The sequence below is a fragment of the Chiloscyllium plagiosum genome, unplaced genomic scaffold (assembly GCF_037043375.1).
Source record: "Chiloscyllium plagiosum isolate Xiang-an unplaced genomic scaffold, Cpla_swu_hap1 HiC_scaffold_21, whole genome shotgun sequence".
Classification (NCBI taxonomy): Eukaryota; Metazoa; Chordata; class Chondrichthyes; order Orectolobiformes; family Hemiscylliidae; genus Chiloscyllium; species Chiloscyllium plagiosum.
In genome coordinates, this window is record NW_028270159.1 from 41,805,407 (window position 1) to 41,828,289 (window position 22,883).

At 40.7% G+C, this 22,883-nt stretch overlaps 1 protein-coding gene across 3 annotated transcripts in view; it reads right to left on the reverse strand.

The window, feature by feature from the left end:
* Window positions 1-22,883, reverse strand: part of brinp1 (BMP/retinoic acid inducible neural specific 1) — a 379,558-nt gene that overhangs the window by 91,124 nt on the left and 265,551 nt on the right. For all 3 annotated transcript variants that reach the window (XM_043719925.2, XM_043719928.2, XM_087998528.1), the window contains exons 3-4: window positions 19,208-19,398; window positions 4,222-4,391 (exon numbers count right to left, since the gene is read on the reverse strand). In XM_043719925.2, coding sequence (XP_043575860.1) covers window positions 4,222-4,391; window positions 19,208-19,398 — 361 coding nt within the window. The remainder of the gene's footprint in view (window positions 1-4,221; window positions 4,392-19,207; window positions 19,399-22,883) is intronic.

A 22,883-nucleotide genomic window follows, 5' to 3' on the forward strand; every position in this document is an offset into this window, starting at 1 on the left:
TGAGTGATAGTTGATAGTGAAGAGAATGTTATCAAAGATGTGGTTGAGTGGTTGAAAATATAGCAAACCCAGAGAAATGCTGGGTTACGCATTTGGATAGGGAAAACAAAAGCAAAGGAATGCACAATAAAAGGAGGATGCTGAGAGGGGCAGAGGAAGTGAAAGACTCTAAACTGCAGGTGGCAGGAACAGATAGGTATGGTAGCAAGGAAGGTACATGGAATGTTTCCTATTGGATGAGGTATTGAATACAAGAGCAGGGATGTGATAATAGAACCCAATAAGACACTGGTTAGGAAACAGCTAGAGTTTTATGTATAGCTCTGGTCACCACATTACAGGTATGGTATTATTCCTGTCGAGGGAGTACAGAAGAGATTTACAAGGATGTCCTCAGACCTTGAAAACTGCAGCTTAGTGGAAAAATTGGATAAGCTACTTTCATTTTCTTTACTACAGGGGAGATTAAGGGAGTAAATTAATTGAGATGCACAAAGTAGTTGAGGGATTTGGATAGAGCGGACAGGGAAGACCTGTTTCCTCTACCAGAGATGTCAATTGCCAGGGAGTTACAGATACAAGGTGATCGCCAGAAGGATTAAAGTGGATAGGAGGAAAAACCCTTCACCCAGAGAGTCCTAGAAGCCTGGAATCCACTCTCCATTTGGTAGCTCATGTAAAAGGAGCCTGGATTATACCTGAAGCACTGGATCTGCATTGTTGTTGAGCAGGCACTGTGTGGGATTAAAATGGGCAGTTAGTTTATTCAGCTGGTATGAAAATGTGTTGCTGGAAAAGCGCAGCAGGTCAGGCAGTATCCAGGGAACAGGAGAATCGACGTTTCGGGCATAAGCACTATTCAGCTGGTATGGCATGATGGGCTGAAAGGTTCCTTTCTATGCTGTAACCTTTCTGTGTTCTAGGCTTTTATAAGAACCATTTTCTTTGGGAGTATGACAAGCCACAAAGAATAACTTGCTTCTATGGTTTAAAGTACAAGCTGTCTATGACATTTAGTGAATAGTATTTTTAGTCATTTGTTATAGTCAAAGTTTTTCTAAGTATGCAAATCTTAACATGTCATTCTTTCAAATAATAACTGAAAGTTCAAATTTCTCTTTAAAACTTGTCAGTCTCTAAGGAGATTGTAACAAAATAAATAGAAAAAGGTTTGTTTCTTGTCCTGATCATTGCATTCAGAGTTTCCATCTTGAAGACAGAACCTCACATGGAACATCATATGAAATGAACATGGAGGGGAAGGAAAGCTATGGCTACTGCTCATCTGTTCAATTAATGTGTGAACTATGAATGATTCTCACAATGTCAATGGTTCTTTCTTGTAAAGAAATAAAATACAGTCATCTCCAGAAGGTTATACTGCTCATGCATTTGCAAATGAACACAGAGTCGCAAATCATCACAACAATGTCACATTCTCATCAATTTTATCATCAGCAATTTTACTTGTATAGCAATGATTTGTACTACACCCCAATCTTACTTGTATAGCAATGATTTGTACTACACCCAAAATTCCCTCAAACATCACTGATAGAAATGCATTGAAAATGTCTGTGAAATCACACCACCTCCACCAAAATACAACACACAATTACTGCTCATTGTCTACACACTGTCAAGCTTTTAAGTCAACTATTTACTCAACACTTAAGCTTTTAACATGTCAGACACATTGATGTATCGAGATAGAGGAGCTGTTCAGTTACAGATCTCTCGTTTCTCACTTTCATTCTCAAAGTGACTTTGTTCTTACATATCTGGCAGTAATTCTTTAAAAGGCTGTAATTCCGCCCAAGTAATCTGTCATGAATTACAGAGGAAATCCTTCAAGTTCAGCTTCTTGCAATTAGATGTGACTGTTGATGGTCAAGACATTGTACAGATTTGTATCTGACAACAATCCTAACAGAATCTTTGAAAATAAGCATCTTACTCACGTCACCATAATGTGACAGCGAGCTGTGAAGTTACCTCTTGAAATCCCTGTCTCTTCTCTCTCTACTTCTTCAAGGCTCTTAAAGTCTAGTTCTCTGATCAGCTTTCGTTCAACACTTCCAATTCTTTTGCTTGGTGTCAATGTTAGTCTATCCTCTTGCAAAATGTCTCTTTACTGTGCTATATTTTGTATATAAATTCTAGTACTCTGGAGCCTACACTATGAAAAGAAATCTCCTTGGCGATGAAACACTTTGGAGACCCTAAGGTTATGAGTGGCATGATCTAAGTGCAACATTTTCTTATTAGTTTTCACTCCTCAAAGTATTAGAAACTTTATAAAGGGAGAAAAAAAATCATTTTGTTTTGCATATCTTTTATCTGCCACATCAAATCTATCACTTCTTCACTTCAGCTATCTCAGGCAGACATTATTACTCATATAGCACCATGTACACTTCCTTCACTGAACAGCAATCAACCTTTGGCTGAACCTAAAATTTCTTTACTGCAAGTGATATCTGGACTAAAATTCTTCAACTTGATCCAGTCAGGCACCAGACTTGGGAATTATAGATGTGTATGGCTGAAACTGTATTCCACCACACACAAAAAAAGCAAAATTAAAAACTATTTAGATCCAAGTATAATTTGGCAAAACAGACTGAAGTTTTCAGTCATTCAGGCCATATCATTCAGTATGAAAAGCATTTATGCTTGCACTGAAAAGTCTTCAGCTTCATTCACTCAAAACATCAACAAAACTGACATAAACTGTCCTTCTCTGATTGTTAAATGGAACTCTAAGAACCATACATGTTTCCCTGCACATCCTGAAATGTTTTAAAGGTTAAAACCAATGTTTATCCTTCTTTATAATAATCAACAAGCTGAGCTCCAAGGGTTTTATTCAGTGAGGTGCGGATTCTGCAGCGCTGTTGTACAATTCAGCTGTTAACCTGGCCTGACCTTTTAAGGTTACAATTCAAATACACCATTGTGGCCATTCACAAAATGACAAATGCTTGTAAATTGCTTGGGGTGTTACCTGGTGATTAAATTATGAATGCACTTCAGTCTTCGGGACAATTGACATCAGTTAACACACTGTGATATGCTGTGCAGCCTATAGCGTGGAAACAATGCACACCACATATAAGGCTTTATATATCATGAATGTGTTGAGTGAACTCTTGATTGAAATAGTGTTTCTCAGGCTCACAGATCTGCAACATTCTCTCTTGTTCTCCATTTCCTCTTCCATTTTGTGCTATCTTAATTCCATCTAAGGCTGCCCAACTGGTGATAGAGAGCAGTCTGAATTCTCAACTACATTGGGGCATCATGGTAACATCATTGTACTGATAATTCAGAGTCCTGAGTTAATGCCCGAGGGACAGGAGTTTGCAATGCCACCATAGCAGCTGGTGGACTTTAAATTCAATGCATAAAATCTGGCAGTCATGATTGTTGGACTGGGGAGTACAAAGTTAAAAATCACACAACACAGGTTATAGACCAACAGGTTTAACTGGAAGCACTAGCTTTTGAAGCGACGCTTCTTCATCACCTGGTGACAACCACCTGATGAAGGAGCAGTGCTCTGAAAACTAGTGCTTCCAATTAAACCTATTGGACTATAACTTGGTGTTGTATGATTTTTAACATAAAATCTGGAATTGAGAACTAAACTCAGCAATGATGCCACAAATCTACCAGCAATTGCCTTAAAAAAAATCTTGTCTTTAGCGGCAAGAAGTCTTACCGAACCTGGCCCCACACAGGGTCCACATAATGTGTTTGATTCTTAACTACCCTCTGAAATGCCCTGGGATGTCACTCAATTCAAGGGATGGGCAACAAATACTGACCTTCTCAACAGTAACCACATCCTGTGAGATAATAAATTAAAAAGAAGATGCATTTGGAATTGTTGTAAAACCACCTGATGTAAATTCACAAAGAGATTGCTGGCTTAAAAGAGTATCATGATAGCAAACCCAACAAGCCAAATCTGACTGGTAATCCTGATACCACACAAATTCCCTTTGGGTGAAACTGCAAAATGGCTACTGTCACATTGACTAATCTTAAGTTCCCTATCCAATAGGATTCTCATATAGTAAAGCAACTATTGTATTATCATTGTATTGGTGCTGCTGCCAATAATGATCTTTCTAGCTCTGAGACTCAATGAATAATCACTACCAGACTCATTCCATAGATTCTTTTTTCCTCTTGTAAAGCATGGAAGCCAAGTACCTTGATAGCTCCAGTCGAGATTTGTATTTCATGAAGTCGTCGCATGGTTCCATCACGATCAATGAAATAGGATGAGGCAAGTTGATGGAGGGCCTCCACACTCTGACTGGCATTTGCTGACTTTTTATCTAACTTGCTTTTGTCCATGTACATGGTAAGTGCTTCTTCACCTGTGGGGAAAAGAACAACGGAGACTTTCAGTTACTAAACACAGGAATGGAAGAACAAGAGCCAGTGATACACACAATGTAATCTTGGTATGCAAGACATGAAAGATGCTGGGAATTTACACACTAAATGGCCTGTTTCTGTGGCTTAATGCACTATAATCCTGACATAATTTTGTGAGTGTACTGGAGACCAGCCTGGTCAATGGGCTGGTCGGCAGGTTTATAATAGAGTGATGCCAACAATGTGGGTTAAATTCCTGCATTAGCTGAGGTCACTATGAACGACTCTCCCTCTCAACCTTTCACCTTGCCTGAGGTGTGGTGATTATTTCTTTTTCAATTTTAGCAACAATGTTTAAACCGCTTCACAAGAGAACCTATTATTAAACATTTGATGATGTTAAAGATACTCTCAAGATTTAGTCATTTTTTTCAAAATTTAAAGGTCAAGTGAAAACGTCACACTGCATAGTTTAAATAGTGATAATTATAACGTCCTTCACATATTGCTTACAAACTGGGGTTTATCAAATTACTTTTGTTAATGACTTGATAATTTAAAAAGAAAAAACATCCATGTTTAAGATCATAACAAAAATTGAAATAGCTGTCTGCCATTTCATCGTGGGCGGCACGGTGGTACAGTGGTTAGCACTGCTGCCTCACAGCGCCAGACACCCGGGTTCAATTCCTGACTCAGGCGACTGACTGTGTGGAGTCTGCACATTCTCCCCGTGTCTGTGTGGGTTTCCTCTGGGTGCTCCGGTTTCCTCCCACAGTCCAAAGATGTGCAGGTCAGGTGAATTGGCCATGCTAAATTGCCCGTAGTGTTAGGTAAGGGGTAAATGTAGGGGTATGGGTGGGTTGCGCTTCGGCGGGGCGGTGTGGACTTGTTGGGCCGAAGGGCCTGTTTCCACACTGTAAGTAATCTAATCTAATCTAATCTAATCTAATCTAATCCTAAGGTCCTTTAAAATTCCTCCACCATTTAACTACAGGATGGAAATCATTAGGTCAAGAGCATTGGTCACCATTTGGTCCAATAAAATTATCTAGCACTACACTTAATGTTAAGGTCCTAGGGAGTGTTGCTGAACAAAGAGACCTTGGAGTGCAGGTTCATAGCTCCTTGAAAGTGGAGTCGCAGGTAGATAGGATAGTGAAGAAGGCGTTTGGTATGCTTTCCTTTATTGGTCAGAGTATTGAGTACAGGAGTTGGGAGGTCATGTTGCGGCTGTACAGGACATTGGTTAGGCCACTGTTGGAATATTGCGTGCAATTCTGGTATCCTTCCTATCAGAAAGAAGTTGTGAAACTTGAAAGGGTTCAGAAAAAATTTACAAGAATGTTGCTAGGGTTGCAGGATTTGAACTATAGGGAGAGGCTGAACAGGCTGGGGCTGTTTTCCCTGGAACGTCGGAGGCTGAGGGGTGACCTTATAGCGGTTTACAAAATTATGAGGGGCATGGATAGGGTAAATAGACAAAGTCTTTTCCATGGGGTCAGAGAGTCCAGAACTAGAGGGCATAGGTTTAGAGTGAGAGGAAAAAGATATAAAAGAAACCTAAGGGGCAACTTTTTCACACAGAGGGTGGTATGTGTATGGAATGAGCTGCCAGAGGAAGTGGTGGAGGCTGGTACAATGGCAACATTTAAAAGGCATTTGGATGGGTATATGAATAGGAAGGATTTGGATGGATATGGGCCGGGTGCTGGCAGGTGGGACTAGATTGGGTTGGAATATCTGGATGGCATGGACCCAAGGGTCTGTTTCCATGCTGTACATCTCTATGACTCTACTTCTTTACCGATACTAATTTCTTGAAGTTCCTCATTCTCACAAGAACCTTAGCACCCAATTATTTCTGGAAAATATTTTGAGTCTTCCAGTGCAAAGACTGATAAAACATATTGATTTCATACCTCTGCAGTTTTCATGATGCCTGTTATAATTTGACCCGTTTCTGTTTCTGACGGTCCCAATTTTACTTTCATAAATTGTTTACCCTTTGTGTCCCTACAGAAATGCTGACAATTTATTTTTATTGCTGATCAACTTGGATATTCACGTTTCTCTTTCCCTATCAATTTTTCCAGACTCCTTTTTCTGAATTCGAAAATCTCTACAATCTCAGGTTTACAGCTCTTTATTGGCAAAATTGTAAGCCCCTTCCTCTAGTCTACTACTATCTTTAACTCCTTGCACTGGTCATATTTTCCTCTGAGACCTAAACAGACATAGGTGACCAATGGACGTGAATACTTTAGGTTACTTGACATTTCTGAAGGACCACAAGCTCGGAAAGATTTGTGTGGTTACTCTGTTAATTAAGGTCTTCAGTGGCACAATAGTGAAAGATGATTTCAGCTTTGAAGACCAGGATGAATGATTGGTTTTGTGTTGAGATAAGAAATAGCGAAGAGAAGAAATCAATTGTGGGAATAGCTTATAGGTTTCTGACAGTAACAACACTAAAATGGTGTAGAGAGGACGTAATAATGGGAACTTCTCAGGAGAACATTAAAATTACATTCGATTATTCAAAGCTAAATTTAAACTGGATGAATTAGGTTGTCAAAGTTAGAGATAAACTCAGAGTGTTTAATAGATATAGCTCAGGGATCCCGCTAGCATTATCTAAACTGTGCAGTCCTATTATATCTAGTCATGAATGTTGGGGGACAATTAACTTACAAACATATGGAGACTCCACAAATATTTTCATCCTCCATGATTAGGGAAGTCCAGCCAGTCAGCGCAAAAGACAAGATTGGAGCATGTGCAACCATCTTCAGCCAGAAGTGCCAAGTGGACAATCTATATTGGTCTCTTCCTAAGCTTCCCAGAATTACAGGTACCCATCCTCAACCAAATCGATTCACTCCACCTGAAATAGCTAAAAGCACTAGACATGGCAATCGCTTAAAACCCTGACAGCATGCTGGCATCAGTACTGAAAACCTGTGCTCTAGAATTAATTATACCCTTAGCTGTACTGTTCCAGGACAGCTACAAGACTGGCATCTCCTGGTAACATGGGAAATCATCCATATACATCTTGTCCATCAAAGATAAGACAAATTCAATCTGGCCAATTACCACCTCTGAGTCTATTTTTGAACAGACATTCCTATAAGCAGCACTTCCTCAGCAATAACTTGCTCATTGAGTTTGGGTTCCACCATAGCCATTTAACTCTTGACCTGATTACAGTCTTGATCCAAATGTCAGCAAAAACTAAATTCAAGAGGAACAGTGAGAGTGACAATCCTAAATATCAAGACCACATTTAATTGACAGTGACATCGAAGAGCCTCATTAAAACTAAGATTAACAGGAATCTGGAGGAAAACTCAGTTATTAGAACTGTTCTGATGATCAATTACTGGACTCGAAGCATTAACTCTGTTTTCCTCCCCATGGATACTGCCCATCGAGGATAAAGCAGCCGACTCGACTGGTATTTCATCCACCAATGTATAGTGACAGCAATGCGTAGCATCTACAAATGCATTGCAGCAACTCAACCAGGCCACTATGACAGCACCTCCCAAACCCTCTATGATTTTTCAGAACAAGGACAATTGATATATGGGATTACAACCACCTGCAAGTTCCTCTCCAAGTCACACATCATCCTGACCTGGACCTATATTGCTCTTCCAGTATTAGCATTGAAACTCCCTTCCTAACAACACTGTGGGTTACCTACATGGGCTGCAGTAGTTTTGGGGAGTAGTTCACCATCACTTATTCATTGGCAATTGTTGGCAATCATAGCCTTGTCAACAACGTGCATATTTGGTGAGGGAGACAAGTGAAATCAATAAATCTTTGAAGGGAATACCTTACTGAATTTGGAGGAAAGAGCAGCAGAATACAAAATATTGGATAGCACTTTCAAAGAGATAGCACAGACACCTTGAATTGAATGGTCTCCTTGAGTGCAGTTCCTTTCTCTGGTAGTCTGAAGGTCATTGAGGGTATATTTTCTTCCAGTTGATGATATTAGATTAAGTGTTAACCTGAACATGAATCAGCTATGCTTGACTTTACACACTTGTTTCCATCAACATGCGAGAACATGCATTCTACCTTGTCATCTAGTTTTATCACTGAAAATGGTGCATAAATAAGGTTCAGATACATAATGGGTGGGTGGTACTGACAACAGAGAAAATGATTCGAGCACAGAATTCAAATGGCAATGATCCATGAATTATTGGAATTCTGTGCTAAGATGATCTTCCCTCCCACCTATCACTGAGCGTGTAGTGATTTTCTATCTGCAGTGATGATGACAAAAGGAAATGAAACGTTTCTGTTTAATGAACGTTATGGCAAGAATTATTCTCTCAGCATGCTCCCCTGCACATCCTTTTGTTTTTAATTACAGATACAGCGGTAATGAAATAAAAGTGCAGCTTTCCAGACCGGAATATTTGTTCCAAATAATAATGGTTCCTTCCACTTGTTATAATACTTCTTCTAACACTGCTATCATTGCATTAGAATGTCTCAAGTTGCAAACTAACAGTGACCACTTGACAGCTGGTTCAAAGATGGGCAAATATACAGAACTAAATTGTAGCAACAAGAAGGGGATAGATTCTATTTCCCATCTTTATTGAGTGAACTAAATAAGTCAAACAAACTTGAGTTGGGGTCAAGAAGCTATAGTCAGTGCTATTTTAAATGATTTAAGATGCTGTAGAAGCCACTCAAACCACCGTGAGACTTTGCTCTCTTTTCCAGAGTCCCAAAAATGCAGAAATATATGGGGAGTGTGACAGTACTGTGGCTTTAAGAAATGAATTGTGTCCTGTTTTTTGTTATGAAGAGAGGTTAAAATAGAGGCGCAGAGCAGTCTGAACTTGCCGATGAAGTAAACTGTTTGTGAGACCTTGGCTTTTTAACATAAATTTGAAACAATAGAAGCAACATGAAGGGATGAGGTCAAGCTCCCCACAGAACCAGGATTTTAGTTTAACTTTCAGTTGCTGTTGGGGTTTGGAAGCTGCTCTACATCTCCCCCTGCTACAACAAAACAATTGAGTTTGCTCACTCTCTCTCTCTCTCTGAGTTTTCTCTTGATGCTCTTTTCTCCTGGACTGGAGAGTTGCCTGTGAAACAATTTATTTTACTGAATTTACCTTTGTCAAGGGTGTGTTTATGGGATGTTACTACCTTGTAACAGTTATTTAGGAGTAGTTAACATATATATTATCTTGCCAAGAACAGAGAAACCTTGATTATCTGAATGAGTCAGGCGGGCACTATTTCGTTCAGATAATTGATTATTCAGATAAGCGATTTGACCTTAAACAAGGGAAGCCATACTGATCTAACACTGTGCTCTACCGGAGAGTTTGTTTATATCCATAATTTTGATAAGTCTGCTAATTAAACAAACAAATCTTTGCATTCTGCAAATTGCAGTTTAAACTGAGAAGGACTAAACTCTCCCCAGCATTAAACAAGGTCCCGAACAGTTTCTCCAATCACAAGAGCATTTGTCAGTTTCTGTGAACTCAGTGCCGTGACAGAAAGACAAAAGCACTGCCTTGCACATGATTTTACTTTCTCTGGCATTTTTTTTCATGAATGGCTTGGTAAAGTGACGGGAATAAAGCACTTACTTTTGCAAAGGGCTGTGTAACTAACACTTCTGTCAAAAAAAGTCCAGTCATTGTTGCTTGAGGTGCTCGTGTTCTTTGTTTTTGCCAGCATTTTCAAGTGTTCTTCAGTACAGGTAATCCGAATTCACTTACTTCTTTGATGTAACGTTTTTATGGGATAATCCAAAATTCGGATAATTGATATTCGGATAATTGTGGTTCCTCTGTATTTCGATAGAGTTACAGTGAAGCTACTTTTTAAAATTCTAATTATGTCTGACTTTTAACTATAGTGTAAAAATAAAGTGTTGCTTCAAGTCTGGTAATTTGACCAATAAAATTACATCTGGAACACAACATCTTACACTTGCCTTTAAAAATAAGAAAAAGCTGGGGGCTCGGCTATCTTCACTATATACTTTGAGGGGATTCGGTCTGGTCCAAAACAAATTGGGGGCTCTTGTTGGGTCCAAAATCTCTAATTCCAAGATGAGTTGAGGAGTATTGGACTCAAAGACAGTGAGTGGTGAGTTGGCGCTTTTATTCAGGTGTTGTATTCGATTGGTTTAAACAAGGTGTGCCCTCGTGTAGTAATGGCTCTTTCAGTCCTGAAGAATTTCCTGGGAGTGGAAGAAGTTACCTCAGGAGTTTTACAGAAAGTGAGCAAAGCAAAGCTTTTGGAAGAGACAAAAAAACTGCAGATGTTGGAATCCAAGTAAACAGGCAGGAGACTGGAAGAACACAGCAAGCCAGGCAGTAACAGGAGTTGGAGAACTCAATGCTTTGGGTGCAATCCTCAGTCCTGAAGAAGGGTTACAGCCGAAACGTTGACTTCGCCAAAGCTTTTGGACTCGGCAAACATGTTGGAGTTGGGGTTGCCTTTGTCGGTGCGAAAAAGGGAGGCAATTGCAGCAATAGCTCAACATTTACGATTGCCAAAAATGACTAAATTTAAATTGCAAATGGAGCAGCTTGAATTGGAGGCAATGGCAAGGGAAGAAAGAAAGATATGCAAAAGGAAAAGAGGAAGAAAGAACAGGTCTAGCAGAATAAGGCCAGAAAGACAGAGAAGAAAGGGGGAAAGAGAGGTTTTGAACTTCGGAGGTGGAAATGAATACTCAAAGTCAACATAAAATGATGGAGACGAAAGTGAAGACTGCAGATGCTGGAGATTAGAGTCAAGATTAGAGTGGTGCTGGAAAAGCACAGCAGGTCAGTCAACATCCAAGGAGTAGGAAAATCGATGTTCGGGCAGGAGCCCTTCATCAGGAAGTCCTTCATCTTTCCTGATGAAGGGCTCCTGCCCGAAACGTCGTTTTTACTGCTCCTCGGATGCTGCCTGACCTGCTGTGCTTCTCCAGCTCCAGTCTAATCTTGACTATAAAATGTTGGAGTAGAGGTAAAAGATAGGAGTACTGGTGAGGACAATGATGGAGAGCAAACCCATTGCAACCAAAAGCCTGATTTGTTTAAACATGTCCAAGTTTGATGAGAAGGAAGTAGAAGCCTTTCTCATTTCATTTGGGAAGGTGGTTAAACGAATGAAATGGCCAGTAACCATGTGGGCATTGTTGATCCAAACAAAGTTGGTAGATAGAGCTTGTGACATATTTGCGTCACTATCACAGAAGGTATCTGGTGAGTATGATTGGGTGAAAAACAAAATCTTCAGTGCATATGAACTAGTGCCAGAAGCCTACAGACAATGTTTCCAGAATCTGAGGAGGGACCCTGGTCAGGCATAAATTGAGTTTGAAATGATCAAAGTAATTTTGACAGGTGGATAAAGGCATTGAAAATAGATCGACCATATGAAATTCTTAGAGAGATGACTGTTTTGGAGGAGTTCAGAAGTTCATTTCCTAAAGTAGTGAGAACTCATGTGGAAGGGCAGAGAGTACTGCAAGATTGCCAGCGGAAATCGCGGATGATTATGAGTTGGCTGATACATCAAAGCTTGGTTTCCGACACCAATTTCTTTCAGTGAGGAATAGAAACTGGGGAAGAGAGCTTTTGATAAAGCTCAGAAAACTTTTGATAAAGTCCCACATAGGAGGTTAGTGAGCAAAATTAGGGCGCATGGTACTGGGGGCAAAGTACTAACTTGGATTGAAAGTTCGTTGGCTGATAGGAAACAAAGAGTAGTGATAAATGGCTCAATTTTGGAATGGCAGGTACTGACCAGTGGGGTACCGCAGGGATCAGTACTGGGACCGCAGCTTTTTACAATATATGTTAATGATATAGAAGATGATATTAGCAATAACATTAGCAAATTTGCTGATGATACTAAGCTGGGTGGCAGGGTGAAATGTGATGAGGATGTTAGGAGATTACAGGGTGACCTGGACAAGTTAGGTGAGTGGTCAGATGCATGGCAGATGCAGTTTAATGTGGATAAATGTATGGTTATCCACTTTGTGGCAAGAACAGGAAGGCAGATTACTCCCTAAATGGAATCAATTTAGGTAAAGGAGCAGTACAGAGAGATCTGGGTGTTCTTGTACACCAGTCAATGAAGGTAAGCATGCAGGTACAGCAGGTAGTGAAGAAGGCTAATAGCATGCTGGCCTTCATAACAAGAGGGATTGAGTATAGAAGCAAAGAGGTTCTTCTGCAGCTGTACAGGGCACTGGTGAGACCACACCTGGAGTACTGTGTGCAGTTCTGGTCTCCAAATTTGAGGAAAGACATTCTGGCTATTGAGGGAGTGCAGCGTAGGTTCACGAGGTCAATTCCTGGAATGGCGGGATTACCTTACACTGAAAGACTGGAGCGACTGGGCTTGTATACCCTTGAGTTTAGAAGACTGAGAGGGGATATGATTGAGACATATAAGATCATTTAAGGATTGGACACTCTGGAGGCAGGAAACATGTTTCCGCTGATGGGTGAGTGCCGAACCAAAGGACACAGCTTAAAAATATGGAGTAGACCATTTAGGACAGAGATGAGGAGAAACTTCTTCACCCAGAGAGTGGTGGCTGTGAGGAATGCTCTGCCCCAGAGGGCAGTGGAGGCCCAGTCTCTGGATTCATTTAAGAAAGAGTTGGATAGAGCTCTCAAGGATTGTGGAATCAAGGGTTATGGAGATAAGGCAGGAACAGGATACTGATTAAGGATGATCAGCCATGATCATATTGAATGGTGGTGCAGGCTCGAAGGGCAGAATGGCCTACTCCTGCACCAATTGTCTATTGTCTATAAGAGGGAAATCCTCAGGCAGTAAGGAAAAAAGAGATCTCAGTGAAGATAGTTTACCACAGGGTAAAAAGGAAACCCATGAGGGGGAAAGAGAAGTATAAAAAAGCGCTGGTGTTTTCACTGTAATGGAGTAGGCCACATGAAGGTGTAGTGTTGGTGGTTTAAGTAAAGCACTGTGAAGACTGATGTGGGAAACAGGATATGCCGGTGGGGTTTGTTAAGGTGGTAAAGGAAAGCACAGTGGGAGCTAAAAAAACCTGCAATAAAGGTACAACCTGGTCAGGCATTGGTTCAGAAGAAAGTGTCAGATTCTTTTAAAGAATTTACTTGTATGGGTAAGGTATACTCATGTATGCCAGGAGGAGCAGGTAAAGAAATCAAAATTTTAAGAGACACGGGAGCAAGTCAATCCTTTTTATTTAGAGAATCCTTACAGTGTGGAAGCAGGCCATTCGGCCCACCAAGTCCACACCAACACTCTGAATAGCATTGTCCCCAGGTTGACCCCGTCCGTGTAACCCTGCAATTCCAATGGCTAATCAACCTTGCTAACACACCCCTGGGCACTATGGGCAATTTTGCATGGCCAATCTACCTAACCTACGCATCTTTGGACTGTGGGAGGAAGCCAGAGCACCCCAACCCACACAAATATAGGGAGAACATGCAAACTCCACACAGATAGCTATCCAAGGGTGGAATCGGAACTGGGTCCCTGGTGTAGTGAGGCAGCAGTGCTAACCTCTGAGCCACCATGCTACCGTCATAATGAGTGATGAAGAGATTTATTATTCCGAAGGAGTACTACGAGAAAAGGTGGTAATATATGGAAGTCATGGTGAGAAGAGCAGTGCTCCATTATATAAAGTGAGGTTGGAAAATCCTGTGCAAAGTGGTGAAGTGGTAATTGGAGTAACAGAGAAATTCAGTTTATAGCTGGATTACATGTGAGAAAGTGCCTACTGTGGTAGAAAAGCCAATGGAAAGTCAGACAACTCAAGTGTTACAGGAAGTATATCCTGGGATTTTTCTTGAAGTTGTGATAACAAAGCTGCAGATTGAAACAGGAAAAACCAGAGAGTACAGACAAGGAAGTTGAAATAGGTTGAGAAAAAGAACAAGTACAGGTGAAGGACAAAGTAAATATTTTTGGTTTAGAAAAGCGAGTTGAATTACAAAAAAAGATGAAAAACTAAAGCAGTTGTATTAAAAAAAATGCAGTAGAAGAATCTGAGTTTTTCCCAGAATGCTATTTCGTTAAAAATGAAGCTCGATGAGGAAATGAAGACCATCACATATTTAGGCAAATGGAAATGGGCAAAACTTGTATTACCAGTAGGTTTCTGAAAGGACATATAGCAGGCAGCACATGAATTACCAGTTGGAAGTCAGGAAGATTGAGGCCAAAATATAAAAACAGTTTGTTTTTTGGCCTGAACTGCAGAAGGATGTGGTTGACTTTTGCTGGACATGTCATACGTGTCAGGCAATAGGAAATACTCAGGCAGTGATAAAACCAGCACCCTTAATATCCATTCTCACATTTGAGAAACCTTTTTAAGAGTCTTAATTGTTTGGATAGGACCCCTATCTAAGACAAAAAGGAGGAATCAGTATCTATTGACCATAATGGATGTGTCGACGAGATTGTCAGAGGACATTCCATTACACAATATCGTAGCTGAAAACATCAGAGGAGAGTTATTCAAATTTGTTTTTACTAGATATGGACTATCCACAGAAAAAAAACAATCAGATTAAGGATCAAATTTTACATTAAAGTTATTCAAGAAAAGTGTGGATAGCTTGGGAATAAAACAATTCAAATCCACTGCATACCATCCAGAACTGCAGGGAGCAATAGTACGGTGGAATTAAACAGATGAGGAATGCTACATTGGGGAGTGTTTATGATGTAATAAATTATATCTTAGCATACTTAGCACTTTTAAAATAATATTCCTGGGCAGTTTTCATTTGGCATATTTATACATTTGATCATGTCATTCCCAGGACGTGATAAAAATACTTTATTACAAAAAGAAAATCAACTTCACTATGATGGATGGCATGCTGTTTAATGTGCACAAGATCTTTGAGTTTAAACCCAGTCTCGCTATGTATTCATAAGATGAAGAGGGAGATTGGACTGAGGAGGAGCAACATACTAGTAAAATAACGTTATAATGTTTTCAGGGAAGAGATGAAATGTGATCTCAGTCATCCATTAGACACGACGCAATCAATACCCTTTGCTATCCTAATGATAGTCATTAAGTGACACCTCGTTATTTCTCTTATGCACCCAAAATACATTTGCCAGTATCAACATCACTCACAACTTCATTATACATTCCTGCAACTTGCACTGGGTCTTGAAAAGTTTGCACACAAGAAAAGTTTAGAAGGCAACTTTCTACATTTAACTTTTAATAATGTTTAAATTACATGTATTGTATTAAGACTTATTGAACAAAGCACCAAATCTGCAAATGTTTACATTTCCAAATCTAGTTGTTTCAGTTATATAATATTGCGTCATGAGAAACAAAGCACCAACTTGTAGAATCAAATTATTACAGAAGCTGGAATCTGTAGTGAAAACAAAAAATGCTGGAAATTGCAGTGGGTCAGAGGTCAGATGAAGAGTCATCTGGACTCAAAATGTCAACTTGCTCTCTCTCTACCAATTTGTATTGTATGGATTACTGCTGATTCACACAAAAGCAGTTTCAAGATTTACGTTCAGATATTTTGCAGGGTCTGGAAAGGCGAAATTGTCAAAACAGTTGCTGGATTTGGACTGGGATAACATATTAAATATAGATTTACGGTAATTGGAAAAAGAGCCAGAGGTGAGATTAGGACAGTTTCATTTATGCCCTGATATGCAATGACCTCGAATTAGTGAGAAAGCAGCTATCTGGGACTAGTGGGTAGAAGCAGAATCAATAATAACTGTAGGAGGGAAGTGGGAACATTTCAAGACTAGATTGAAAAGACAGAGAGTTGGACTAATTGGGTAGATCTTTCAAGAAGCTGAAAGAGGCAATTTATTTCTTTATTCTTTGATGGTGTGTTGGCATTGTAGACAAGGCCAGCATTTGTTTCTGTCCTTACACTCCTTTGAACTGAGTGGCTTGCTTGGCAGAGTGCAATCAGGAATCAAGCTTCTGTGGATCTGGAATCATATGTAGGTCAAGTTGGGTAAGGATGGCGGATATTCCTCCTGAAAGGATATTAGTGAATCAGATGGGGTTTAGAGCAATTGAGGATCATTGTATGGTCACCTCTACGTTCATGTCAGAGTTTTGCTTTAGTTGAATTTAAAATTTCACCAGCAACTGTGTTGGGATTTGAACATATATCCAGTATCATTATCACAGTGCCATCTCCCTATTACGATAGGCTGAGTGGCCTCTTCCCGTGCTGCAATATTGTTAAGATGAAAAAAAATTATTCTCCTGACAAGACAAGGAGAATCACAATGCCTTCCAAATGCTTGCAACCAAGAATACAGGTAACATCATTATAGTCCCAGATAGCTGCTTTCTCATTAACGAGAGACAACCGACTGTCAGTCAAACCTGAGGGGTTGCCACACCTCACGAGGGGTGAGGTTGAGAAGATGGTGAAGCCAATGTGGGTTTTGAACCCACAAAGCTGGCATCACTCCAGGCTGTAAACAAGCTATCCAGCCAAACAAATGCAAGAATGATCATGTATAATAAACTTGACTGGGCAACCTCAGAATAGTATTGCACATCATCTATTCTTTCTGCCGATTTGAGAGAGATTAATGATGAGTACTGAATAGTGAGCAGTTTCCATCAGGTACCCACAGGATTCCTGAGTCAGCTGGATTTCCCAAAGGACAGCTGACTATATAGGGCAGCACGGTGGCTCAGTGGTGAGCACAGTGCCAGAGACCCATGTTCGATTCTAGCCACAGACAACTGTCAGTGGGGAGTTCGCACACAATCCCCGTGTCTGCATGTTTTCCCTCCAGGTGCTCTAGCTTCTTCCAACAGTCTGAAGATATGCAGATTAGCCTGACTGGCCGTACTGAATTGCTCACAGTGACCAGGGATGTACAAGTGAGGTGAATTAGCCATGGGAAACAAGGATATGGTGGGTCTGGGGGGGTGATACTCTTCAGAGGGGTGGTGTGCACATGATTGGCCAAATGGTCTTCTTCTCACTGTGGGATTCTATGTAGATTTTAATCCTGGCCTGGATGTACTAAGCTGAGAAGTCTGCTCCATCTCAATCAATATGTTCAAAATTTCTTCTCCTGAAAAATCACTCACTCCATGTCTACTCCATGGAATGTAAATTGTTCACAGCTCTAGATCCTTATCCACCAAAAAATAGACCATCAGAACACGTGACCTGTGGAAACAGAAGGCACTTCCCTTAAAAGTATCACTGTCCCCATTGGGATTTGAGTCCTGCTTCATGACAGTGGAGGACACAATTAATTAGGATTCCACAAAATAGCAGCTTAATTATTCAACATTCTATGTACATTGCCACTCAAATGGATATTGGTCAAGTCAAGCAGAGTTGTGTCATCATCATTTACACAAATTCAGAGTTAAAATATTGAGGGGAAATGCCCACTAGATTGAAGGACTGGTTTTCACAGGTTCCAATGGACCACTCATCCAAGTCCAGGTTCACATTTGATCAACACATACCGTGACCCAAGACTCAGCATTCTAAACCTTTCAATGCAAAGTAATCAGTGTTGATTAATGCAGGTGTACTTGCCCGAATTGCTCACTAAGTGGGAGATCAATCCTGCTGAATGAATTGTTTAAAAGTTGAGACTGAGGATTGCTGCACTGTCAGTCTGTTTAATCATGTTAAGTTCATACGATCAACAAAGATCTCCCAGCTTCATTGAACTTTTTGAAGCTTAAGAAATTTATATCATTGTCACTTCTCGATTTTTATTTTCTCCTCATTCTATACGCACCAAAGGAGTAACATGTTGCCATCAGCTTATCTGTTCTATTCGACTAACTGCTCTTTCATCATTCACCTGCTGTCACTAATGTTGTTTCTTCAACAAAATGATACTGTCAACTGATAGAGAGAAATTGCCAACAGTTGTACAGTGTATTGCCTATTCTCTTTTCATAAAAACAAATAAAGTCAGTGTTGCTCTAGGTAGCACACTTTTGCATGTCCAGTGGTCTCTCTAGTTGCTTTGCATTTCATTTATCTCTGGTGTACCTCTCTGCCAGTAATTTTTCTTTTTACACTTTTCTCCTGCTCAAAGAGTCTTCCTAATTTATCTCTCCATCCATCTCTTGATGCTTTGACTTGATTGATTTCCAACCACTCAGAATTTCTCTTCTGAATTAAATGCTTATATTTGCATTGGACAAGAATATAGAGTGAATCCCAAATACATTATAGGAAATACAACATGCAAAATTGGTATGCCGGTATGGGATACCAACACACCAGGCCAGGAGTAAACTAATGCAACAAAAAGGTCCATTAACCCAGTAGAAACAATGGCCCATTATAACAGTTTAAAATGCAAGGCATGTAATCACAATGAAGCCATAATATCCAGAGGAACACCATGCAGCTCCAGCCTGGATTTTTAAAAAATTGTTCTTCGGTTATGACCAAAAATGCTAGCAATATAAGTATTTATTTCCTGCCCCTACCTACCCTCAGGAAGGTGGTGGTGAACCTTCTTCCTGACATGTACATCAGCTAATCTCAGTGTTGTGAGGCAGTGAGTTTAACTCAGCCATGGTGAAGGGATGGCAGTCTATGTCAAATCACAATGGTGTGGGTCTTAAAGAAATACAATTTGCAAACCGAATCCACAAGTTCAAAGTTTTTAAGTTCCATGTTTAGCAGCTTGCAATGTATGAATGGAGCGCCCTCAAGTTAACACAGTCTCTAAAATGGATTCTCCACTATTATACCGTGGTTGATAAGTGCAGTGGTTTACGGCAGAGGCTTACCTCCAAGGACTGCTGATGATAGAACATGCGTTCCGTATTTTCGGATGATGGTGTCTATCACCTGCTGGGTTGAAGGCCTCCTTCCCAGCAAGCGGATGCTTCTCTGGAATTCTGGCATTAGTGGGATGGGGTTCCGGATTAAGTCCCTCCTTTCGACCGCTGTATTTCTCACCTTCCAACGTGCAAATTCTCTGCAATGACAATGTGGGAATTGTCAAAAGTAATAAAGTGTGGAAAGATGGAATGGCCAAAGCTGGGGGCTACAACTGAAGCAAACATTTTCAGCCAAACTATTTGGGTAAACTGCAAATTATGTTTTGCCATCCTCCTCCAGCTGCCCACATCTCGTCATATTGACTTTTCTTTACTCAATCACGGAACGTGGACATCCCTGGCAAGGCCAGCATTTATTACCCATCCCAAATTGCCCAGAGGGCAGTTAAGAGTCAACCACATTGCTGTGGGTCTGGAGTCACATGTAGGCCAGACTAGGTGAGGACAGCAGTTTCCTTCCTGAAAGGACATTTGTGAACCAGGTAGGTTTTTCTGACAATTGATTCACGGTCATTGTTAGGACTTCTAATCCCAGAAATTTATTGAAATCAAATTTCACCCTCTGTCATGATGAAATTTGAACTCAGATCGCCAGAACATTACACAGGTCTCTGGATTAGTGGCCCAGCAATAATACCAATAGGCCATCGCCTCCCGCCTCTGGTTCCAATTTGTAGGCCATGAGAGAATCTTGTGGCGAGTTTTAATGTTGGGTGGGCATTTGTTGAGATGGGACAATGCTGGTTGCCTTCCTGTCCCTAACCTGACTAAATTCATGGCAAGAAAGCCTGTGGATATCCTAAATTTGGAAGTTTGCAAGTTTGTAAATTGTAAAATGTGCAATGAATCACTTCTTTGGTGTCTCATCGCACCAGCAGTGGGTTGAAGGTTTCATCAAATGGGGAGTTTGACAGGTAAAGCAATTGGACACTCGCTGGATACAGCAACCTGGGAAAGGTTTTTAGATTAGATTACATTAGATTACATTACAGTGTGGAAACAGGCCCTTCGGCCCAACAAGTCCACACCGACCCGCCGAAGCGCAACCCATCCATACCCTTACATTTACCCCTTACCTAACACTATGGGCAATTTAGCATGGCCAATTCACCTGACCTGCACATCTTTGGACTGTGGGAGGAAACCGGAGCACCCGGAGGAAACCCACGCAGACACGGGGAGAACGTGCAGACTCCACACAGTCAGTCGCCTGAAGCGGGAATTGAACCCGGGTCTCAGGCGCTCTGAGGCAGCAGTGCTAACCACCGTGCACCTCATATTCTGAGATGATGCCACCTCATGTTCTGAGGTCCTAGACCCTCCAACAAAAGGAAACAACCTATCCACGTAGACCTTGTCAAGTCCTCTGAGGATCTTGACATTTTCAATAAACATGTATCTCCTTCTTCAAAACCCTGATCAGAGGGGCAGATGGGAGGCAAAGACTCAGAGTGGTTCCTTTACCCAAATGTATTAAGTCTCTGATCAAATGCATCAGAAATCAGACAGAGCTATCCCTAATTCTCAGTGACACCGCCCCCCCACCTCCCATTATTGCTTTGGCCTGAATGGATGTTACAACAGCTGAAGCCATCATCTCAGCAGTGATGCTGTGTTTCAGCTGTCCTGCTGGTTCCTGATTAATCAGCTGCCCCGAGGCAAGGACTTCCTGAGGTCCTTGATCATGGGGAAGGCCCGTCATGAGCCTATCAAGAGTCTGTGGAACAATGTGCACTGGGCATACTTGCAAGACTCTTGTTAGCTTTCCAGCTAGCAGCCAAGACCCCGGTGCCTCCACAATTTCCAGTTCACCCTCTACTACAAAACTACTCGTGGCAATATGCAGCTAACCTCTTCAAAGGGGAGTTTTATTGGCATTGGAGGCAGTCCAGGGAAAGTTGACTAGACTGATACCAGGTTTGCAGAGACTGTTTTATGAGGAGAGGTTGAGTAGAATCAGCCCTCTGATCAGGGTTTTGAAGAAGGAGATACATGTTTATTGAAAATGTCAAGATTCTCAGAGGACTTGACAAGGTCTACGTGGATAGGTTGTTTCTTTTTGTTGGAGGGTCTAGGACCTCAGAACATGAGGTGGCATCATCTCAGAACATGAGGTGGCATATTTAATAGAAAGATAAATAGGAATCTCTTCTCTCAGAGAGTGGTGAAGCTGTGGAATTCTTTACCACAGAGAGCTGTCAAATCCAGGTCTTTAAGTATATTCAAAACTAAGATAGGCAGATTTTTAATCACGAAGAGGATCAAGGGTTCTGGGGGAAAAAATGGAGATAAGGATTAGGAGATCAGCCATTATTTCAGAGAATGGAGCAGACTTGATGAACTGAATGGCCTGGGTTAGGTGAATTGGCAGTGCTAAATTGCCCATAATGTTCAGGGATGTGTCGGTTAGGTGCATTACTCTGGGGTAATTGGGTCTGGGTGGGTTACTCTTTGGACGGTCGGTGTGGACTAATCTAATCTAATCTATTTTTGCTTCTGATGATCTTCTACATGTATGGTCGTGAACCCATATTCAGGATCTGTCTGGCTGTCGGATATGGAAGGAACAAATTGTCATTGTGACTGTCCACCTCTTACTATTTCTTACAGCAGCTGCCACACAATGGATGTTGGTACCCTATCAAAATTTAAGCATTTTAAATCAAAGTTGAACTGAGGTTAGCACTACAAAATTAAGAGTTCTCAGGGGACCTTTTGACTTTGGGAAGTAGAATAAACAGGCAATACCATACTGGCAGTTCATTTTAAACCACTTTTTCATTGATTTTTGATATAATACACATATTACATAAGTTCACACAGCGTCAAAATTCCTGAAGAAGGGCTAATGCCCGAAACGTCGATTCTCCTGTTCCCTAGATGCTGCCTGACCTGCTGTGCTTCTCCAGCAACACATTTCCATCAGCGTCAAAATTCACCCCATTGTAGATACACAGTTATGTCTATAGATGGTATTACTCTAATGCAGCATTCCTGAAAACTATAAGTTAGTTGGGGTTGATCAGTAAGAAGTTAGAATTACCTGCTTTGTACTATGGACCTGTGTCCACTGAGAACATAAAGTGAAAATGGATGAAACACCTTCAGATAAGTTACTTACACTGTTATAACTGGGAGAGATTTGAAAGTGGATTGTTGGCAGATCTTTAATTTATGAGATAAACAATTTTTAAAAGTTACACCACTAGGAGGAAAAGGGCAGAACAGATAATTGAGCCATAATAGTGAAAGTGATTACTTTACGATTTGCTTTATAGTCACAAAACACAAGAATGTAAACTATAACCATGCACATACTGAGGATACAAGTGAGAAGATAACTTATTTACACAGACATAAAAGACTTCATAAGATAAATCTGTATCAAATGTAAGAGTGATCATAACATAATGAGGTCTCAAGTAAATACCCAATTAGAAGAGAGATCATTTAAGCAATTTGAACTGAGGTAAGGCACAGGAGGTTTGGAAGCTAAGGGTAGCCAGGAAAACATTAAATTAGGTATGTCTTCAAGTAAAGTAATGTCAGTCCAAACATTTTCTATTAGGCGAGAAAAACAGAGGCAGAGGAAATCAAAACAAAAACTCGCTGGACCACAAAT